Genomic DNA, 18,571 nt, shown 5'->3' with positions numbered 1-18,571 from the left:
TGGTCCCACTGCTTCAAATCAAAGCTCTCCCAGGAAGTTTGTTAGGATTCTTCTTAGAACACTGCTGCTTTAAAAGAGAATCAGTAATCTATGATTTAAGGCACCTTTGGCTTCTAGGGTAAGAAATTACTGTGGAAACTGTTCTAGTGGTGTTTTGCCTCCAAAGTGCATGGAAACTACGTGTACCTTAGTCAGTGGCACATTTCTAGACTGCCGGAGCTTTTTCAGTGAATGAATAGCTTGTAGCAATGGATCAACATCAGATTCAACCTGGCGTCTGAAATATTTCATTTTTGTCAGAAGGCCTAACATCTTGTCCACGGGTTTCTGAAGTTCCTTAGGGAAAAGCATCTACAAGAGACAGGAAGAAAACCAATTGTGATTAGCAGGAATCTGTGTGCACATGCATGTAACACACCCATAGAGTGTTAATTCCAAGCCAAAGATTGAGGGATTTTCAAAACTGTTGGGAGGCTTAGGGAGCAGATGTCCCACGGGAAATGAATGGATTTGTATTCCCAAGTCCCCAAGTGCTTTTGCAAACCACTCCCCTGAACACTGCATATTCTGAACAGTGCGTGTTTCCAAACACTTACATTTGGGAAATGTGTATCAGATACTAGCTGGGATATAATCTGAGTCTCTAAGAGGTAACATTTTGCACAACATAGATGTCAAACACTGCAAGTGACTTTTGATCTGAGCCAAACTGCTTAGCATTCTCATTTAATAACTTTTCTTCTCCAGATCACTTCTGTAGCATTTTAAAATATGTATTCAATAGGCACTTCTCCATGAATGGTATTTATACATGTTATTTATATAATTGTGTGCATGGGATATTTGAATCATTTAATAACTTGGCAGTGCCAACTAGATTGGGAAAATAAATTTTACAGGACTTTTGCTAGGGCTTCTCTTCTCAAGGAATAAAAAAAATTAGCCCAGTGCCTTATTTTTGGGAAGCCTGAACTCAGCTGGGAATGTTCAAGAGGTTGTGACAGCATATAAATGATACTAGCAGATAGGGAGGCATTTAAAGTAGGTCCAGTGTCTTTAAATGAGGTTTGCTGGTTTACACCAGCTGGGATCCTCATTTATATCCACACTGCCACAGCATGGATATGCAATAAAAATGACTGCATGAGCAAAGCCTGATCTTTGGCTTGTGTAAATCAGCATAGCTTCTGGCCACTGCAATGATATTTTATGACCTTTCAGCCACTGCGTGCAGCAAAGACTACAGAAAGCACTCTACAAATCCAACACTAACCTTGTATAAGAAATTGTAAATGTCTAAGTGTCGTAACAGAGTGACCCCCAGGATGTATGTCTCACGGGTCCTCCCTGAAAGAGAGAGATGGCAGAACTCCTCTGCTACTGTTTGCAGCTGTGGGTCAGCAGGATGGCCGCTACAAGACTCCAGCTGGATGATCTGAGAAATGAGCTGTGTTTGCACAAAGTAAGAAAAGATTTGTTAGGGGGTAGACTGCTCGCTCCAGTATGCATGGATTAATCTTGCCTTGCTGTTGTTCTTTCCACAGTGTCATATTTCAACGCTGAGAACCAGAAAATGCCTACCCATTACTCCCTCTCCAAGGGACAAATCCTATGGATTGTGTTTTACTGCCCAGCTTGCACAGTAGTAAAAGCTTTTGTGGTTTCAATTTCCCATTGACTGATGCATGTGAAGTTTGGAAAAGACCACGCTCTTTGGGTCTCAGTCCAGACAAGATGGCTGGGAAGGGGAAAAGCATCTGGAGCTCTGCTTGCACAGGAGGCTGAGGAAGGCAAGCTCATCTCTCATTATGGGAGGCTATTTTTAGACCCCGAGTGCTCTCATGAATTGTGGTTAGAAGTGTGCTTTTCCATCTGGACTGCAACCACGTCTCAGTACTGAGGACCCCACCAAGGACCCTACTCAGTCCTCATTAGCCAGTTCAGAGTAAACTGTGCCCTTGGTATAGACCAGAGCAATTGCTCACCAGGCAGTGCATGGCTGCTTACCAGCTACTGGTGACAGCCAAAGAGACCATATGGCTTTTGGTCTCCAATGGCTGAACTGACGTCAATGACTGCTCCTACTGCATTTCCGATGGCTCTTTTGATCCATAACATGCTATGCTGTCTATCCCTGTGGGATCATCTACCTCTCTCTGTGCTGTCGTGCATGCAGCAATCTGCTTAGCTGCATTCACTAACAAATTCTCGTTTTAATGGTCTGAGAGGTAGAAAGCAACAAGATCTCCCGCCAGGATGACAGCAAACTTACCTGACTGCTGTTTTCCGGTAGAGATGCTTCCAGAAGAGCATCAATACTGGCTGTGGACATTCCTGTTGTGCTTTTAAGATCCTCTTTGAGCCGGTCCACATTTTTGAATATATCTCCTAACTTTTCTGTAAAGACCAATGAAATAACAATTGATGTAACAGCCTTCTCCAGACATACAGCAATCTCAAACACACAGAGGGGACTCCAGGTATATGGAAGCGTGGTACATCACTGCTTATTAAAAAAAAAAAAAAAAAAAACAAAACCAAAAACACTTGCAAAATACAGTCATATTGTCTAGGTTTTACAATATGTAGGCTGAAGCTGACAGCAAAAGGTGCTCAAATACAAAGACTCGGGACTTTCAGCACACAGGACTATTCAGGCTGTACAGAAAACAAAGGATGGTCTCTAGAGTTATCCTAGATAAAGGATCCCAGGGACATGGGACATGGTATATGGTTATTTCATTAAGATCACTTCTTCCTCTCAGCTAAGCAAGTCTTAGGATTTCCATCAGAAAGTATGGCACCAATGGCAATGTTTACCAACATTGTAAAGGAAATACAGAAAACTACCTTGCTTGCTAGAATCTGTTAAATTCTCTGTAATGTTCAACATAGAATTCAAAGTAGTCATATACCGAGGAACCTCTTGAAAGAAAGCAATTTCTGGTACATTTTCTTGAAACCTAAATTGGAAAAACAAAACAATCAACAAAATTGAGAATACAAAAAGAAGGCAAGAAGCCATTTCATCATTTCATAAATAAGAGTACTAAACCAGTCTAACCCAGAGGGAGAGCCTCACCACTTCATTTGTGTCTGGATGTTCGTGGCATCCCCAATCAGTATATTTTGAAGCTCTTGGGAGATTCTTCTGTGATTCAGTACGTTGGTCACAACTTGATTGCTCAGTTCAATAGCACGGAGGAGCTGCTCATGAGATTGACTTTGTTCACACAGTTCTCCAAAGCTAACATTTGGGAGATGGCAGATATGCTGTATTGACTTAAAGCTTTCATAGTCACAAAGAAGTGTTGTCAGATCCCTGAGGTGAGATATCTTTAAAGGAAATTTTGAAAAGGAAGACAAATGCACAAACACCAGTTAGATGACAGAATTATAAAAGGCAAGTTTTAAAGAGTCTAGCTATTCCTTTCCATTTTTTCTTTAGCGTTAAAATTTTAATATATATTTTTAGTTCATTCAAAAGTTCTCCAGTAGAACAGTTCATAACAATCATGCCTACATGAGCTTGTAGCAGACCTGGCTGCACAACATTTCACAGGATCTAATAAACCTTGCAAGCCTCAACTACTGTTTCCCCTGCCCAAGACGCATACACAGCAACACTCCATTTGGACTTATTTTTTGACCAACTGATTCTCCCAGAGATCAAATAAATCTACCTTGTGCAACAGGTTTAGCCTTTCAGATACCATCTGGTCATCTCTACTACAGCATATAAAATGGAGCTGACAAGAAGCCAGGACTTCCGCAACTGCCACCCTGTGTAAAATTATAGTCCTTTGCCTACTCTGCTATTACGGGCTTCCCTCTTATCTAACATCACTATTTACATTACCAGCCTCTTATGGCAAGAACTGTGGTCTGTTTTGTGCCTACAAGTACCTATCACACTAAGGCTTATCGTATTATTGTTACAGATACATTAAGCAGCAACAGCATTGCATACTGTTGTCTTTTTTTAAATAGCTTTGCAATTCTATTTCTCATGTGGAGAAATCGAACAAAGTGTATGCATGCTATTAGTGCAGTCATGTACATATGGCGTAAGAAGTATTTTATTCAAATGAGGCATTGCCAAATCCAAAGCTGACGAGGGAAATCCATGGTGTTGGTATAGCTCCTTAGGTACAGTGGTAACTAAGTTAGTTGTACTTATAACTCCCAATTAGGTATGCACAATTCCATTGATTTTCAGAATGGCAGAGGCATCTAACTGCTAGTTGTGCATTCAAGAACCTCCTTACATACTTCTAAGTGAAGCTGAGGCATCCCCCAACAATGATCTCAGCTCTGCAAGGTGCTTTGCTAAGTCTCAATGTACTGAACTTTAAAACTACTGGTGGACTGATTTATGAAAAATATGCAGTGCTTATCCTTTTGCAATAGCTGGTGAAAAACAGAAGCCATTCTATCCAACAGACTGGGAAGACAGAATCACCTCTACTTTCTCAGAAAAATGGGTGTACACTTGGTGGAGACTCATGTAAGAACAAGTTCCTCAGCCCAGTTTAATGGTGACCTTTAGATATAGGCAGCAGGCAGAAAACAGTTTCATAGTTTTCATCAGCTGTTATTTTAAGAAACCTTTTTTCCACACACTGTTTTACAAAACCTCCATTGAACATTCATGTATCACTGTGGGATGTCCTTCAAGTCAGCATTTTAAGCAGACTCACTTTTAGCTTCAGGAGCGCCGGTATGGATGAATGTTTCTCAGAGGTATTATTTTGCATAAAAGAGTTCTTTTTAAGATGAGTTTGCCTCAAAAGCAGTGTGATCTTTTCTGTGCAAGGAAGAAAACAAAAGTTACGCGAGACAAAAACACCAGACTTGCAGAAACTTCACAGATGGGAATATCAGCACTTTTATTCTAAGGCCTACTGAGAATTGCTGTTTTCCACCAAATTCACATAGAACCACAGAATGGTCAGGGTTGAAGGGACCTCTGGAGATCATCCAGTCCAACCTGCTGCTAAAGCAGGTTGTCTCAGAGAAGGTTGCACAGAGACACGTCCAGGCAGGTTTTGAACGTCTCCAGAGAAGGAGACCCCACAGCCTCTCTGGGCAGCCTGTCCCAGCGCTCTGTCACCCTCAGGGTAAAGAAGTGCTTCCTCATGTTCAGATGGAACTTCTTGTGATGCAGTTTGTGCCTGTTGCCCCTTGTCCTGCCGCTGGGCACTGCTGAAAAGAGCCTGGCCCCATCCTCCTGCCGCTGCCCTTAAGGGATTTGTGTACATTGATAAGATCCCTCTCAGCCTTCTCTTCTCCAGGCTGAACAGGCCCGGCTCCCTCAGCCTTTCCTCACCAGGGAGATGCCCCACTGCCCTCATCACCTTCATTGCTCTCCACTGGCCCCTTTCCAGTAGCTCACTGTCTGTCCTGGCTCAGGACCTCCGAAATCACAGACCAGGAACTATGTTGTAGTCTGGAATATAATAGAACCAGTCCGAGTCGGTGCTCTGGTCCTAAAGAAATCCACCCCACGCTGGTAACAGGACTTGTGACAGTGCCCTTCAGAGCACACATGGTATCTATTCTGTGAACAGATAAACTTCTCAGGTTTTACAATAAGCTCATATGATGAATATCTATGTGAAATATCATGTTAACTCTCAAAAATAACTGCTGTCATCTTATGGGTAAAGCTCTGAAGGGAATACAGGTTTCTGTTTGTAAGATTTCTTTATCTCAGTGTCAGCAACCTGACATCACACAGCAAAGAGTAGACATGCCTTTTGGATAGAGTTGGATGGAAAACTTACATCCACAATGTGACATAACTCAAAAAAGGAGTCTGCCTTCCCAAGGTCTCACAGCTCCAGTTAATTGCCAGCAGATAAAAACATTCCTTCCCACCATTAGACAAAACACTTCGCAAAGACAGGCACAACATATTCCAGCTGAGGTCCACAACATTAATGAAATCATGATCACCTGTCAATTCGCTGTCTTCAGCTTCAGTCGCATTTATTAAACACATCAGGTAAGGGTTATAGCTGTTATTCACTGTCACCTGTAAGATGGTGTTTTCAAATTCTAAAAACAGAAATCTGAAAAAAAAGATAGGATTTTAAATCAGCTTCTCCTTCAAAAATAAGATATATCAGCAAGCAACCTGTCAGCTGGGTAGATGCTGTTCCTTGACAGTGTAAATAGGAATTCCAGATGTAGCCATGTGTCCCCCATGACACCTCGTAAGTGGGTACCCTTCCAATTTTATTTCATTAGTACTTTTTGCTGTTATCTCCCAGAACTGTCATTCACTCTCAAACCACACCTATAAGAAAACACACTTGAAAGGTTCACTGTGGATGCAAGATACAGATGGAAAGGCATGCCTATGGGAGACTAAGAATCAAAATTTAGAGTCACATCACAAAGAGGTTTCCAAAGAGTTTACCACTGATCGCAAGCCTGCTACAAGATTCTGCTTCCACTGTAAACTGATACATGCTAACAAATACAATTTCTGAAGGTCTCACTTTTACCTGCATGTTCAGCTCAAGGAGAAATTTCATCATTTTCAGTTTAACCCACACTAGACCTAGTGTCCTAAATTACCGTGATTGCAGGCTTAAGTTGCTGTGCTAGAAGAAAATTATACACTTCTCGTGCTGGAATGAGAATGGTGGTCACTACCCATCAATGCAATCACAATACCCAAAAAGCAAACTCACCGTGTGATCAAACTGGTTGGTGACAGAGTTTGGTCACTCTGAGTCCAGGGAAAGGTGTTGTTGTACAGGGCTTCTGCTGTGACAATGAATTGATGAGTGACAATATCAATCACTCTGTCAAAAATAGTTTTGTTGGAGAGAAAAGTTGAACTGGAGCTTATATTGAATTCATGTAGCAGATCAGAGAAGCTCAGTCTCTTGAGAAAGTAGGAACTGGCTTCTGTGATTTCTGGAGCTGACACGTCGTTGGCAGAGTTGTTCGCCACTGCTTCCAACAACTTTGCAAAGGCAGCTGCTTCAGGGAGATTCCTTTCAACGTTTAGGAAACCATCAACCACATCCCAGACACTTGAGTAATAATTCCAGTTGGTGAGGTTGAAGGCGCCTTTGAGTCCCTGCAGCAGGTCGTTCATGTGGAGCTCATCCTGTGCCACACTGAAGAGCGCGGACAGGTTATTCCAGCCTGCTAAGCTGTCAGAGAAGTTTAGGGAGTTCAGCACTGTTTCATTCAGCATGAAAGGCATAAGCATGTTCAAAAGCTGAGATGGAAGCACACCACCCACCTCTTGGACTGAGATGGGGCAGGAGGCATCACTCTGCAGCAGCCCCTCCGTGACAGCAGTCAGAGCTCTCACCTTCTCCTGCACCCAAGAGTTTTCCAGCTCAGAGACGACGTTTAATTTGGAAAGGAAACTCAGAGAAAAGTGCAGAGACTGGATGATGCACGACAACTCCTTGGAAAAGCGTTCACTGCCGCTGCTCTTGTAGACAGCAGCAAACTCTGGAGACAGTTTCAGGTTTGCTATGGCAAGCTGGAACATTTTGGTAAAGGTCTCATTGTGCGCTGTTCCACCCACTGTGCCCACAGAATCAAAGAGGGGTTTGCAGGGGCTCCTGGCTAAGGACTCGCTTAGAGTGGCGTTTTCAAACAGCATCTCAAGTGTTATACGGAGCACATCCTGAGCGGAGCAGTTCTGGGATGTCCTGTAACCATTGTCGCTGCTCTCCAGAAAAGGACTCAAGGCTAAATGCAAAAACTCCCAAATTTTTGCCTCTAGCAAAGTATTGTGCTGTAAGGAAGACTGGTTGAACTCTTCCTGCAGCAGCAAATGTGAGAAATTATACACAATGTCCATTTTTTCTTCGGATGTTTTGTTTAAGTTGGTGTCATGAAGGACTTTCATTCCTGCTCTCCATATTTCAATTAGTCTCTGGGTATAGTTACTGTAAGAATCAAATAATAAGTTGACAACTTCAGCCTCACTAATATTATACCTTTTCTGCAAACTTTTTAAAATTAAGATACTCCTTTGGATGGCCTGCAAGTATGTGGAGAAGTTGGTTCCTCTGGTGTATTCTTCGCCATACAGCTCAAACATGGAGGATGCAAAGTTTATCAGCTGCTTCAGTTCCTTACTGAAAGGAAGACTAGAGTCATTTTTCATGGTATTGAACTGATTTTGCAGCATGTCTAGAAGTGACTGCGAAGTGAGACTGTCTGTACTATTCCAGTACATGGACTGGAGTACTTCAGCAATATGCCAGAAAGCACGAAGTTCATTTCGCTGCCTTCCATAAGGGGAACTCTGGAGTTTCTGCATTAACTTAGACAAAGAAGAGATCAATAGATAATGATCACTGGTATTCACCTCTGCCATGGCAGCAAGAAGCTGATCAAGGGACAAGAGATGTTCTGCAAAATTTTCAGAAGTTACAGGGGTCAACAAGAAGTCAGAAAATAATGATGACACGTATTCATTTGTGCTGAGATAATGTTCAAAGTCTTCAAGCGAGATTGCATGAAGTGCAATCATTTTGATAACCTCCCATGCTTTCTCTGCATTAAAATGAGTCCTGTCTGAAATTAGTTGATTCCAAATCACCGCAGCCATAGTTAGAATATCTTGATTTTCTTTTCCATAGGGATTAGGGTAGAACAATCCTTCACCACCAACATCATACAATGGAAGCGTATCTTGAAATATTCTTTCCAAGTCCAGTGTGCTGTTTGTGGCAGAAGTTGAACTGAAAAAGAGTTTTAATGAATTATACAAATCATTCAGATCTGAGGATTTGATTCCTTCACTGGAATTATGAAAGATCTGATGTATTAATGTTTTTCCAGGAGCTACTCCAAAGTCCAAGAGAATCAGAGCTTTCTCCATAATTTCCAGGAGTTGCACATATTCATCCACTTCTGTTAGGTTCCATTTGGTGGTCAACAGATTGCCAGTGGCATGCCATAGCCGTGAGAAATCTCCCCACTCAGAGTGGTTGGAAGCATTTCTGCCCACCTGTAGCAGTTCATATATACTGCTGTTCCTAATAGAAACAGTTGGTAACAGATGGGAAAACACAGGCAGCCTAAGCCAGTCTGCTGAGGTATCAGAGTTTAGGGAGTTCAGCACTGTTTCATTCAGCATGAAAGGCACAAGCATGTTCAAAAGCTGAGATGGAAGCACACCACCCACCTCTTGGACTGAGACGGGGCAGGAGGCATCACTCTGCAGCAGCCCCTCCGTGACAGCAGTCAGAGCTCTCACCTTCTCCTGCACCCAAGAGTTTTCCAGCTCAGAGACGACGTTTAATTTGGAAAGGAAACTCAGAGAAAAGTGCAGAGACTGGATGATGCACGACAACTCCTTGGAAAAGCGTTCACTGCCGCTGCTCTTGTAGACAGCAGCAAACTCTGGAGACAGTTTCAGGTTTGCTATGGCAAGCTGGAACATTTTGGTAAAGGTCTCATTGTGCGCTGTTCCACCCACTGTGCCCACAGAATCAAAGAGGGGTTTGCAGGGGCTCCTGGCTAAGGACTCGCTTAGAGTGGCGTTTTCAAACAGCATCTCAAGTGTTATACGGAGCACATCCTGAGCGGAGCAGTTCTGGGATGTCCTGTAACCATTGTCGCTGCTCTCCAGAAAAGGACTCAAGGCTAAATGCAAAAACTCCCAAATTTTTGCCTCTAGCAAAGTATTGTGCTGTAAGGAAGACTGGTTGAGCTCCTGCAGTAGAAGATGTGTCAAGTTGTAGACAGGTTTCATTATTTCTTCAATGGAAGCTTCACTGGCACTTGTATAACGAAGGATTTTCATTCCAGTCTTCAGAAGTTCAGACAATGTCTCAAAGGTTTTATTGTCAAAATTAAAGAAAAGATCTATAGATTTTAATTTAATGATGTTATAATTCAGCTGTAAGTCTTTTAATATGTACAAGGTCTTTTGTATGGCTTGAGTGACTAGTGAGACACTGGGTACTTCAGAGTTTTCCCCGAACTCTTTAAATACGGATGTTACAAATTCTGACAGCTGATCCAATTGTTCACTGAAGACACTATTTGAATTACTATTTGGCTTTCGTAAATGGCTGTTTAATACCTCTAAAAACTGCCCATAGGCTATGATGCCTGTGTTATTCCACTCCGTCGATCTCAGTTTCTCCCCAATGCGCCAATAGGCGTTCAACTCATCCCACCAGGCTTCACCCATGGAGCTTTCTACTTTCCGCATCAGTTCAAACACAGGCATTAGAAGGTACTGATAACCTATGTTTGCATCTGTCATTATAAAAAACAGCTTCTGTAGAGCTAGGAGCTGGTCTGGAAAGTTTCTGTAAGACACAGGCTGAAGCAGATGATCAGACAACAAAGATGGTATTTCTTGCATTCCCTTTAAACGGTCTCTGAAGTCTTCCAGAAATGATGGCATGCTAGTGGAAAGCAATATTTTGAGAGCATCCTTAGTTTGCACTGTACTAAAATTAGAATTATTTAACAGAACTGGATTCCAAATCATTGTAGCTAATTTTAAAGCACTCTGAATTTCTTTCCACTGGGTCATTATATTGAAAATGGAAGTCCCATTAAAGTCACCCTGTAATTGCAGTGATGTGAAGTTATAGATTTCATCAATTATTTTCTTATTATATGGTTCCTTTAATTTATAATCATGATGTGGATTCATTCCCAGTTCAAGAATTGCATACAATTTCTGTAATGTTTCATTCTTCAAATTTCTGAATAGATTTAAGCTTTTTAATTCACTTCTATTCATTTTTTTCTCAAAGCCTTTTAAACGATGTAGAGACTTTTGTATGGCTTCTAAATCATCTGAATTAATGGACCTCTTGGAGTCTTTTCCACCAATCTCGGGTGATTTTATTTTTCTGGAGGAGAACAAAAAAGCATTTTAGTGAATATGAAATCAACGCAAGTAGAAATGTAAGGTGATTTAGAGCAAAGATCATAGATTTGAATTATACTGTTAGTAATATCCCTTCAGCTAATGTCTTACCTCAGAACTTCCTCCAATTCAGATAAAGTCTGATTGTCTTTCCAGTTAACAAAGAGATTACAAATATATCTGGTCACGGAACTTTTTTCTTTATCTACAACAAACATGTAAAGAGTATATTAGTAAAGATCACGTTAGTTTGGAAACTAAGAAGAACTGTATGGCAAACCTGTCAAGGATATCGTGCACAGGTGAAGTTAGGCTCCTACGACAAGACACAAGATCCTGGTTAGAAATTAGAGTGCTGTTTTGGGGTGTAACTCTTCCTGGCCTTCCAAGGGAAGTCAGAATGCTACCTGTCTTCGTAGAAATGATTTTTCATCTCAGGAACAGCTTAATGCCCCTGTGATCTGGGTTCTAATGGAGCTCTCCTCCTGCTGAAGGAGCATGTTGCCATCAGTAATGCAGCATAAGGTGGCCTAATACTTACTATTATTTCCTTCACGTCACTTGGGAACGCTTTTTTTACTGCTTGCACATAGGCTTCGTCTGCAGCATCATTTATGTCTCCCATAGCCATTTACACTCATCTTGATATCCCCACGTGTCCAGTCCTCTCACTAGCCGTATCTCCATGTTTTCCCTACTTGCACTGCATTAATCCGCTTGCTTCTTACCCACCTCAACTCCCACAGTCTGCATGAAACAAGCAGGGAATGGACAGCATTTACCAGTCTGTCCCTTGTAGCATTTAGATGCTGTACCTTTCCCTTGCCCATCCACATAACCTCAGTTAGAGGGGATGTCAAGGACTCTGCCTCTGCTGTAAGATGACAGGAGTTTAGAGAAATGGCTGATCTTGACACATACAGCTTGTTGAGCAGCCCAGCCCCAGCCCCTACCTTGATACACTGACGTGAATTTGACAGAGCCTACAACTAGAGGCAGATATTGCCATGCCCCCCACTGCTGCAAAATCAAGCTGAAAAATTACCGCTCCCCTTTTCCACTGAGACTGCAAACTCATATTAATTCATTGTCTACTGACAAAACCAAGCTTTTTTACTTTTCCATCTGAAATGAGATATTTTATTCACATTTGTAAAAGGTTGAAAGAATTCATTATGCTGAGCCCTAAACAGTATGCAATCTGTATGGTTACTCATTAGCCTGCAGTTTACTTCTCCTCAGCACCACAGGTTTTCAGCAGAGATATGACTACGTGGAGGAGTCTTACCTTGCTCCAAGCAGTTAAGGGAATATGGAGAATCTGTAACTCCATTCTGAGCAGTTTTGAATCTATCATCAGTCACAAGTGATGCAGAGACATTCTGAGCTACCAGCATAACACTAAAGGGGTGGGGGAAAAAACAACAACAAGGAAAATAAATTGTGGTTACAGGTTTATGAGAAGAAATAAAACAAGTGTTCAAATAGGAAACAGCTGGCGTACAGCTTATCATTCTTAAAATGTATAACAGACAAGACATTGCCCTACTTTTAATTATTTGTTTGATCATACACAAAATACAGATACAAAGGATTTCGATGGGAAAGCCATGGCAGTATACTAGCGCAAACATATGTGTTGTACTCATTAGGTGTACTTATTCAAAGGGTTATGTAAAATCTATCGGTCACTTAAATCCTCACAATAGGTCTTAGAAAACACTCAGGTGGTATGTCAGCACAATGATTCACTGCTGTGAGTGCATCTCCTCCTAAAAGAAACCAAAAAGCAAGTAGACATGGTTCCAGGGAGAGCAGGGATCCCTAGGGAACATCGTCTGTGGAAGGAAGAAGCAACCACAAATAACTGTTGCCATTTCTAATTCTCCTTCTTTCCTCTTTTATACTGTAATAATCAGGCTGACAGGGAAGCAAGGAATGTTTTTCAGTCTTAGGAAAGAACAAGCTGATAATCAGGCGTATTGTATCACAGAGGAAGTAATTTAAAACACTCTTTTCAATGTGTGCAGGTTGCTGAAAACTTCACGGTGATTATTATTCCCTTTTGCTTATGCTGTATAAAGAGTAGCTCTTCACTGTAGGCATAGGGTCACTGTGAAATGCACAATCTCTCGCCTGCCTGAAGTTCTGCAGGTGATACACAAAGAACCTAGCTGAGCTGATTTCAGTGGCACGAATAAATACATACTGATTTGTGGGAACAGACTGCTAGTGAGAACACAGCACCAGGGAACTCTTTTCTCCTCATTTAACATAATGTCTTCATGCAGGTTTCGTGGACTTGGTGCTCACCATTTCCATTCTGCAGAGGTGCTTGTTAGTAAGAGTCTTAGAGGGGAAAGAAACTACAGTTATGACGTGTTTAGTTGAGCAATGGCAGAGCCAAGGAGGAGGGAGGCATAGTCTTGCCAAAAGAGGACACATATCATACAGATCAGAAGGCAGCAAACATGGAAACAAGTGTTGTTGTTGCCCTTCTATTTCAGTCTTGCAGGGCTTCTGCAAACGCTGGCTTTAAATAAAAAGTTCGGCTTACGTGCTTATCTGAAAAACTATCTTAAAGCAACAAACAGGAGCATTCCTGAATTCAGTCTGTAAACCAGGTTTGTGTGCGCAATAAAATTTCCTTCTAAATTTTCTGTAGAATCCATGACTTTGAAGTTACTGTTTCATAGTGGTGGTGTTTATCATGTGGTTAATACAGCTGCCACAATGAGCAAGAGTTCTCTTCTGTATCTTCATATTTATACGACAAAAAAATTCCCTGTACGGCATTTCCTTAGGAGGTCAGTAGTGCCTGCATAGAAGACATGTCCAGGCTTGCTAAGATGTACCTTTGTAAGCATCACTGAAAATACTGTTTGTGCAATCTCTTTGCAATAACTCTTTACTCATGCATTTACACTGGCAGATGCTAGCATAAAAGCACTGCACGGTTCTGGTGATGAAATTCTATGTGCCTCTTTGTTGTGCCTATGATAACTTTGCCCAGCTCTGCAGCTGTAGAGCAAAGCAGAGCAGCACAGTAAATATTAATTCTGGGCACTCAAACAGTGCTGGTTCTCAGGCTTGATTCTGCAAGCCAGTAAATGCAAACAAATGCAATAATCCCGTGACTGAAAGCATGGACAAAACCACTGCGAATAAAATTAAAATTCTTGCCATACAGCTACTGACTCCTTTAAGGAAAAGGATATTGCAACTTACAAGTAGCTCTCACAATGCAGTATAGCAAATTACCTAGATGCCAAATGTACAGGTTGTTAAGTGCCTTGGCAACATGCCAGTGATGAAAAGTGAGTCCCTCTAAGCCTGGGTGTAATCAAAATGGCAAAGTTTCTACACCCTCTTTGGCATCTTTATCCAACAGCTTGAGTATAAAAAAAAAAAAAAACCAACAACAAAAAAAACCCACAAAAAAAACCCCTACCACCCAACTCTGAAGAAGCTTAGTTGCTTGCTGTCCTCCATGTGCTGTAATAACTGGACTGTTCAGAACAAATTATAGCAGTGTCAGTCACATATTCAGTAGGTAATTTGGAACAGAGTCCCCTAATCTCTTGAGTAACTCAAGTCTTCTAGAGATCAGTGAGTTTAGCCCAGCTATGGACCAGGAAAAGGATTTCAGGGCTATGCCCAGTTTAGAAGATTTTTTTATAAGTCCTAGCTGCATACAGCATCAAATATTTCAGCACAGTTAATTAACACATTTAAGTCAGCTCTGTTTTTCATAAAACCACTGGGCAAGAACATAACTGGTACTTCCTTCTTAAAGTCATACATATTTGAATCCCTATATGCTAAAACCCAGGGTCCTCCTCTTCTCTGCTTTCTTGGGACCAACCTTGAAAGGTTAAAACAGCAGTAAATCAGGTAATCATTAAAAAAAAAAAAAAAAAAACACAAACCCAAAAAACACCATAATTTATGATTCCCTTACAAATGCTTGAGGTGTTCCAAAGCAACTTGAATTTCACTCTATGATTTTCTGGAAAGAAGCAGCTGCTTTCTTTAGCAGAACAACTATCCAGCCAGCTTTTTTCTTCAACCAAAGACAGTGGCTGCTACTCACCTTTTCTATCTGCACATGGGCATGACAGCACCTCTGAGCAGGCAGGAAGAAAACTAAGATTTCATATCAAGCTCCCATCAAAAAGTGACACAAGAGTCATTGAAAAAACAATTCACTGTCTGTAGAGACCATTAATATGGAGCCATATCATCCCCCAAATAAATCATGCTTTTAAGCTATACACCATTTCTTCAAGATGACTGGTGGTGCCCTTAGGGTTCAATACACAAACCCACCAACTTTCAGTAACTCTCCTGGCATTTTCTGTATTTTTACCTGCTTGGATTCTGAAGGAGATCAATTATGTCTTGCAGGTGCATACTGTTCTGAAACACATCTGGGGCCAGCAAAAGGAGATGCCATAGGGACGTGTCATTCTGCACTTGGGAGATGAGCATTAGAAATGAGACGATTTCATTGACGAATGCTGCCTGGTACTGTGGGTTGTGTTGCACCTTAACAAATAACAATGTGAGAAATTATTTAAGAGCAAGAAAACAAGAACCCTTGCTGCCAGTGGGTCTTTTTCTGTTTTTCATCTTGCACTGCACTTGTACCCAACTCTACAAACAATGCATTCAAAGGACTCTAGTGACAGGCAATAACTGAGAGAGTGACTGTGCTTTAGCTTCACACCCCAGATTGTACAATAAATTCTCTATTTATTGAAGTCTTGCTATTCACAATGTCCCAAACAGTTCAAAGACTAGGAATACAAGAAAAATTAAAATCAAATCCTCCCCCTGGCAAAGAAAGAAAGCATTATCTTTAAAGGATTCATTTGCTTTAATTACATAGCTTTACCCAAAGACAAGTACTCCTTCAGTCATGAATTGTTGGGTCAGTTGCAGGAGTTACTGGATGAAGTTACACGGCTGAGGTAACACACAATTAAATGTATTGCCTCCCCAGCTTTAAATATTCTTATTTACACCACATCCTCACACTGTTTTATCCACCTGCTGCTGCAGCAGGGCAAATAAAGAGAAGAAACAAGACCTAGGCACGGTGAGAACCTGAGAACCCTTAGTGGCCACTAGCTGACAGCTGGATGTCCTTGCCTTTCTGAGCTGTATACTCAACTCTAAGGTCTTTGGATTAATCCCATTCACAAGAATTAGCTCAGCTTATCATACACTATATGCACTCTGGCATAGAGATAAGCAACTCCTAGCCAGGTGGGGTCACATTCTCTCTCCCAAACACTGCAATAACATGTGTGAACTAAAACAGCTACTAGCTGCAGATATTGGGAAACATCCTGGGCACTTACCTGGGAGACCTGACTTCTGAACTCTTGGGTAAATGACTCTAAAAGCGATGAATCAGTAAAGCAGAATGTGTGGTGGATATTGGCTGCCATCTTCTCTTCAGTGAGATTGGGATGTGCTATGTATCGCGACAAGACCTCACACAGAATGACTTTGAGATTTGCTGCAGTTGAATATTTGGTCTGGCTCTAAAAGTAAAACATAATGTCAAAGGTAGCTTTAAAGCAATGCTTTATTTGGGATGGTTTGAAATGCAGTGACGAGGCTGTTTTCTTAACGGGTAGTAGTGACATTTGAAAAGCATTGTCATTACGAGCACTTACACACAGAACAGGTGAACAGTGTCACCGAAATCCCTCAGACTCCTCACAAAGAGAAATTTTGTTTGTAAGTGTTTGTAGGACTTAATACAAAAACATAAGCGTACTGGTGTCCATTGCACGGTACCAATTTCTGTTACAAAGGAGTTGTTTCTATGCATAGTCAGTATCTACCTAATAAACACACAGCGACTCTGATGCCACTGCAGGAACATTATGGGCAAATAACAAACCGAATGGCAAAGCCTGTGACATCATGTCTTTAATTTCATGTGAAAGAAAATGCACTCTAAACACCTTAACTCACTGGTTTTGAGCAAAATATCTCAGGGTATTGTGTGCAACCATATTTGGTAATTCATGGTATTATGTCCCAAGGTGTCTGCTTTATTTGATTTCTGCTTATAGCATAATAAACTTAGCACAAAGTTTAAATGTTCACCCGCAATAACTGTCTTCCTTTTCCCAAAATAAAGCACGTTCACATAATAGGGGAGATTTGAAAGCAATAAAAGCTGTATGTTGGTGCTTTGAGCTTCTAACTCTTTAAGATACACATGAATCTTAAATGTGAATGTTCACACTCAGCTGTTAGGCAAATGCAGACTTACCTTCCCAAAACTGAAGATTTTGTTGAACATGTTAATGCTGGAAGTCAAGTTGAATGGTGATGAAATATTCCGAAGGGGTTTTTCTCCATGAGATACCAAATCCCCAAATGCTGCAATAGCAGTTTGAAACACTGTTTTACTTAATGTCTTTTAACCTCTTTGCTACATCAAACCATGACACAGGATAGCCAACTACAGCTTTGGGCATGCCATCATTATTAATCTGTTTCCAAAGGTACAGCCAATGGAATCCTGTACTTACTTAAGGTTTTTTCTGATGTAATTAAATCCTGGATTACACTATTGCCTTCTGCAGCTTTTTAAAATTAAATGCATTTAACTATCTGCTTGCAGTTCAACACTAAATTCTACCTCTTCTCTCCAGTCCTGCAGCTTCCCCACACAGGAAGATACATGGGCAGCCTTACAAGGAAGCCCACATCAGCTCAAGCCGACAGCCCTGTAAGGGAGAACCCTCCAGGTGTCTTTGGCACCAGTGGGTGGTACTCGTTATTCAGAAACAGCTCTGACACAGATTTGGAGCACTGCGGCCCGCTATACACGGTGGCACGCCGCCAGGTCCCCAGCTGACACACACCAAAGCCAACGCTGGCACTGAGCTGTGCTCTCAAAACAGCACAGCTCACTGAAACCAAACAAGCTCTGCCAGTTTACACCAGCAGAGGCTATGACCTACAATTTTTATTTTATTTTTTTAAATAAGACGTAGAACTGAGTTCCTCCCTGACCATCTGTGGCCATCAACATGAGTTGATAGTTCCCATAACTGTTCATTGATTTATTTATTTTTTCCCCACGCCTCTGCGTTCAGTCCCTTTTGTGTTCTGCCTTTTTCTGCCCGCACACCAAAGAGCGAGCGCATTCGCAGGAATGCTAATTGGAACAGTGAATGGCTGGGGCAGAACAGTCATAGAATGCAAATCCATAATCATTCATTTGATTGTGAGCTCCCTGGAGGAAGGACTATCCATCATGATGGCCTGTAGATAGTACTAGCCATTACCATCAATAAATAATAATTTTAATGATTTTAGGGAAAATGTAAGCCTGAAAGTTCCTTCAGGAAAGAGAATCACGTCAGAGGAGAACATCACCAACAATAAATATCCACTGTGGCACAGAAGAAGACTTATTTGCTGGATAACTGTGAATAAGAAATACATTTGCAAAAATCATAAGCTGTTTATGGAAAATTTGTGAGCAGTAAAAGGGCAATATTCCATAAATAGCCAGGTCTTTAATTAATGTCCAAACAGTCTGCGAACTCGCATTGCTTCTGTGAAGCACAACAATTTAATCATGTTTTCTTGGCCTGTTTCCAAAAGTCTTTTCTACAGACAGTTACTTGTACTTATTTCCAAGAATTTACACTAATG

The 18,571-nt window shown here is 41.3% G+C and overlaps 1 protein-coding gene across 1 annotated transcript in view; it reads right to left on the bottom strand.

The window, feature by feature from the left end:
• Window positions 1-18,571, bottom strand: part of ABCA12 (ATP binding cassette subfamily A member 12) — an 88,483-nt gene that overhangs the window by 47,694 nt on the left and 22,218 nt on the right. Inside the window, exons 5-17 of the mRNA XM_005244418.4 lie at window positions 17,175-17,284; window positions 16,246-16,431; window positions 15,249-15,427; window positions 12,168-12,280; window positions 10,991-11,084; window positions 6,702-10,862; window positions 5,959-6,074; window positions 4,701-4,807; window positions 3,083-3,336; window positions 2,851-2,963; window positions 2,273-2,397; window positions 1,274-1,447; window positions 187-351 (exon numbers count right to left, since the gene is read on the bottom strand). Of these exons, the coding sequence (XP_005244475.3) occupies window positions 187-351; window positions 1,274-1,447; window positions 2,273-2,397; window positions 2,851-2,963; window positions 3,083-3,336; window positions 4,701-4,807; window positions 5,959-6,074; window positions 6,702-10,862; window positions 10,991-11,084; window positions 12,168-12,280; window positions 15,249-15,427; window positions 16,246-16,431; window positions 17,175-17,284 (5,897 nt within the window). The remainder of the gene's footprint in view (window positions 1-186; window positions 352-1,273; window positions 1,448-2,272; window positions 2,398-2,850; window positions 2,964-3,082; window positions 3,337-4,700; window positions 4,808-5,958; window positions 6,075-6,701; window positions 10,863-10,990; window positions 11,085-12,167; window positions 12,281-15,248; window positions 15,428-16,245; window positions 16,432-17,174; window positions 17,285-18,571) is intronic.

The sequence above is a fragment of the Falco peregrinus genome, chromosome 8 (assembly GCF_023634155.1).
Source record: "Falco peregrinus isolate bFalPer1 chromosome 8, bFalPer1.pri, whole genome shotgun sequence".
Lineage (NCBI taxonomy): Eukaryota > Metazoa > Chordata > Aves > Falconiformes > Falconidae > Falco > Falco peregrinus.
This window is presented reverse-complemented; position numbering and strand designations above follow the sequence as displayed.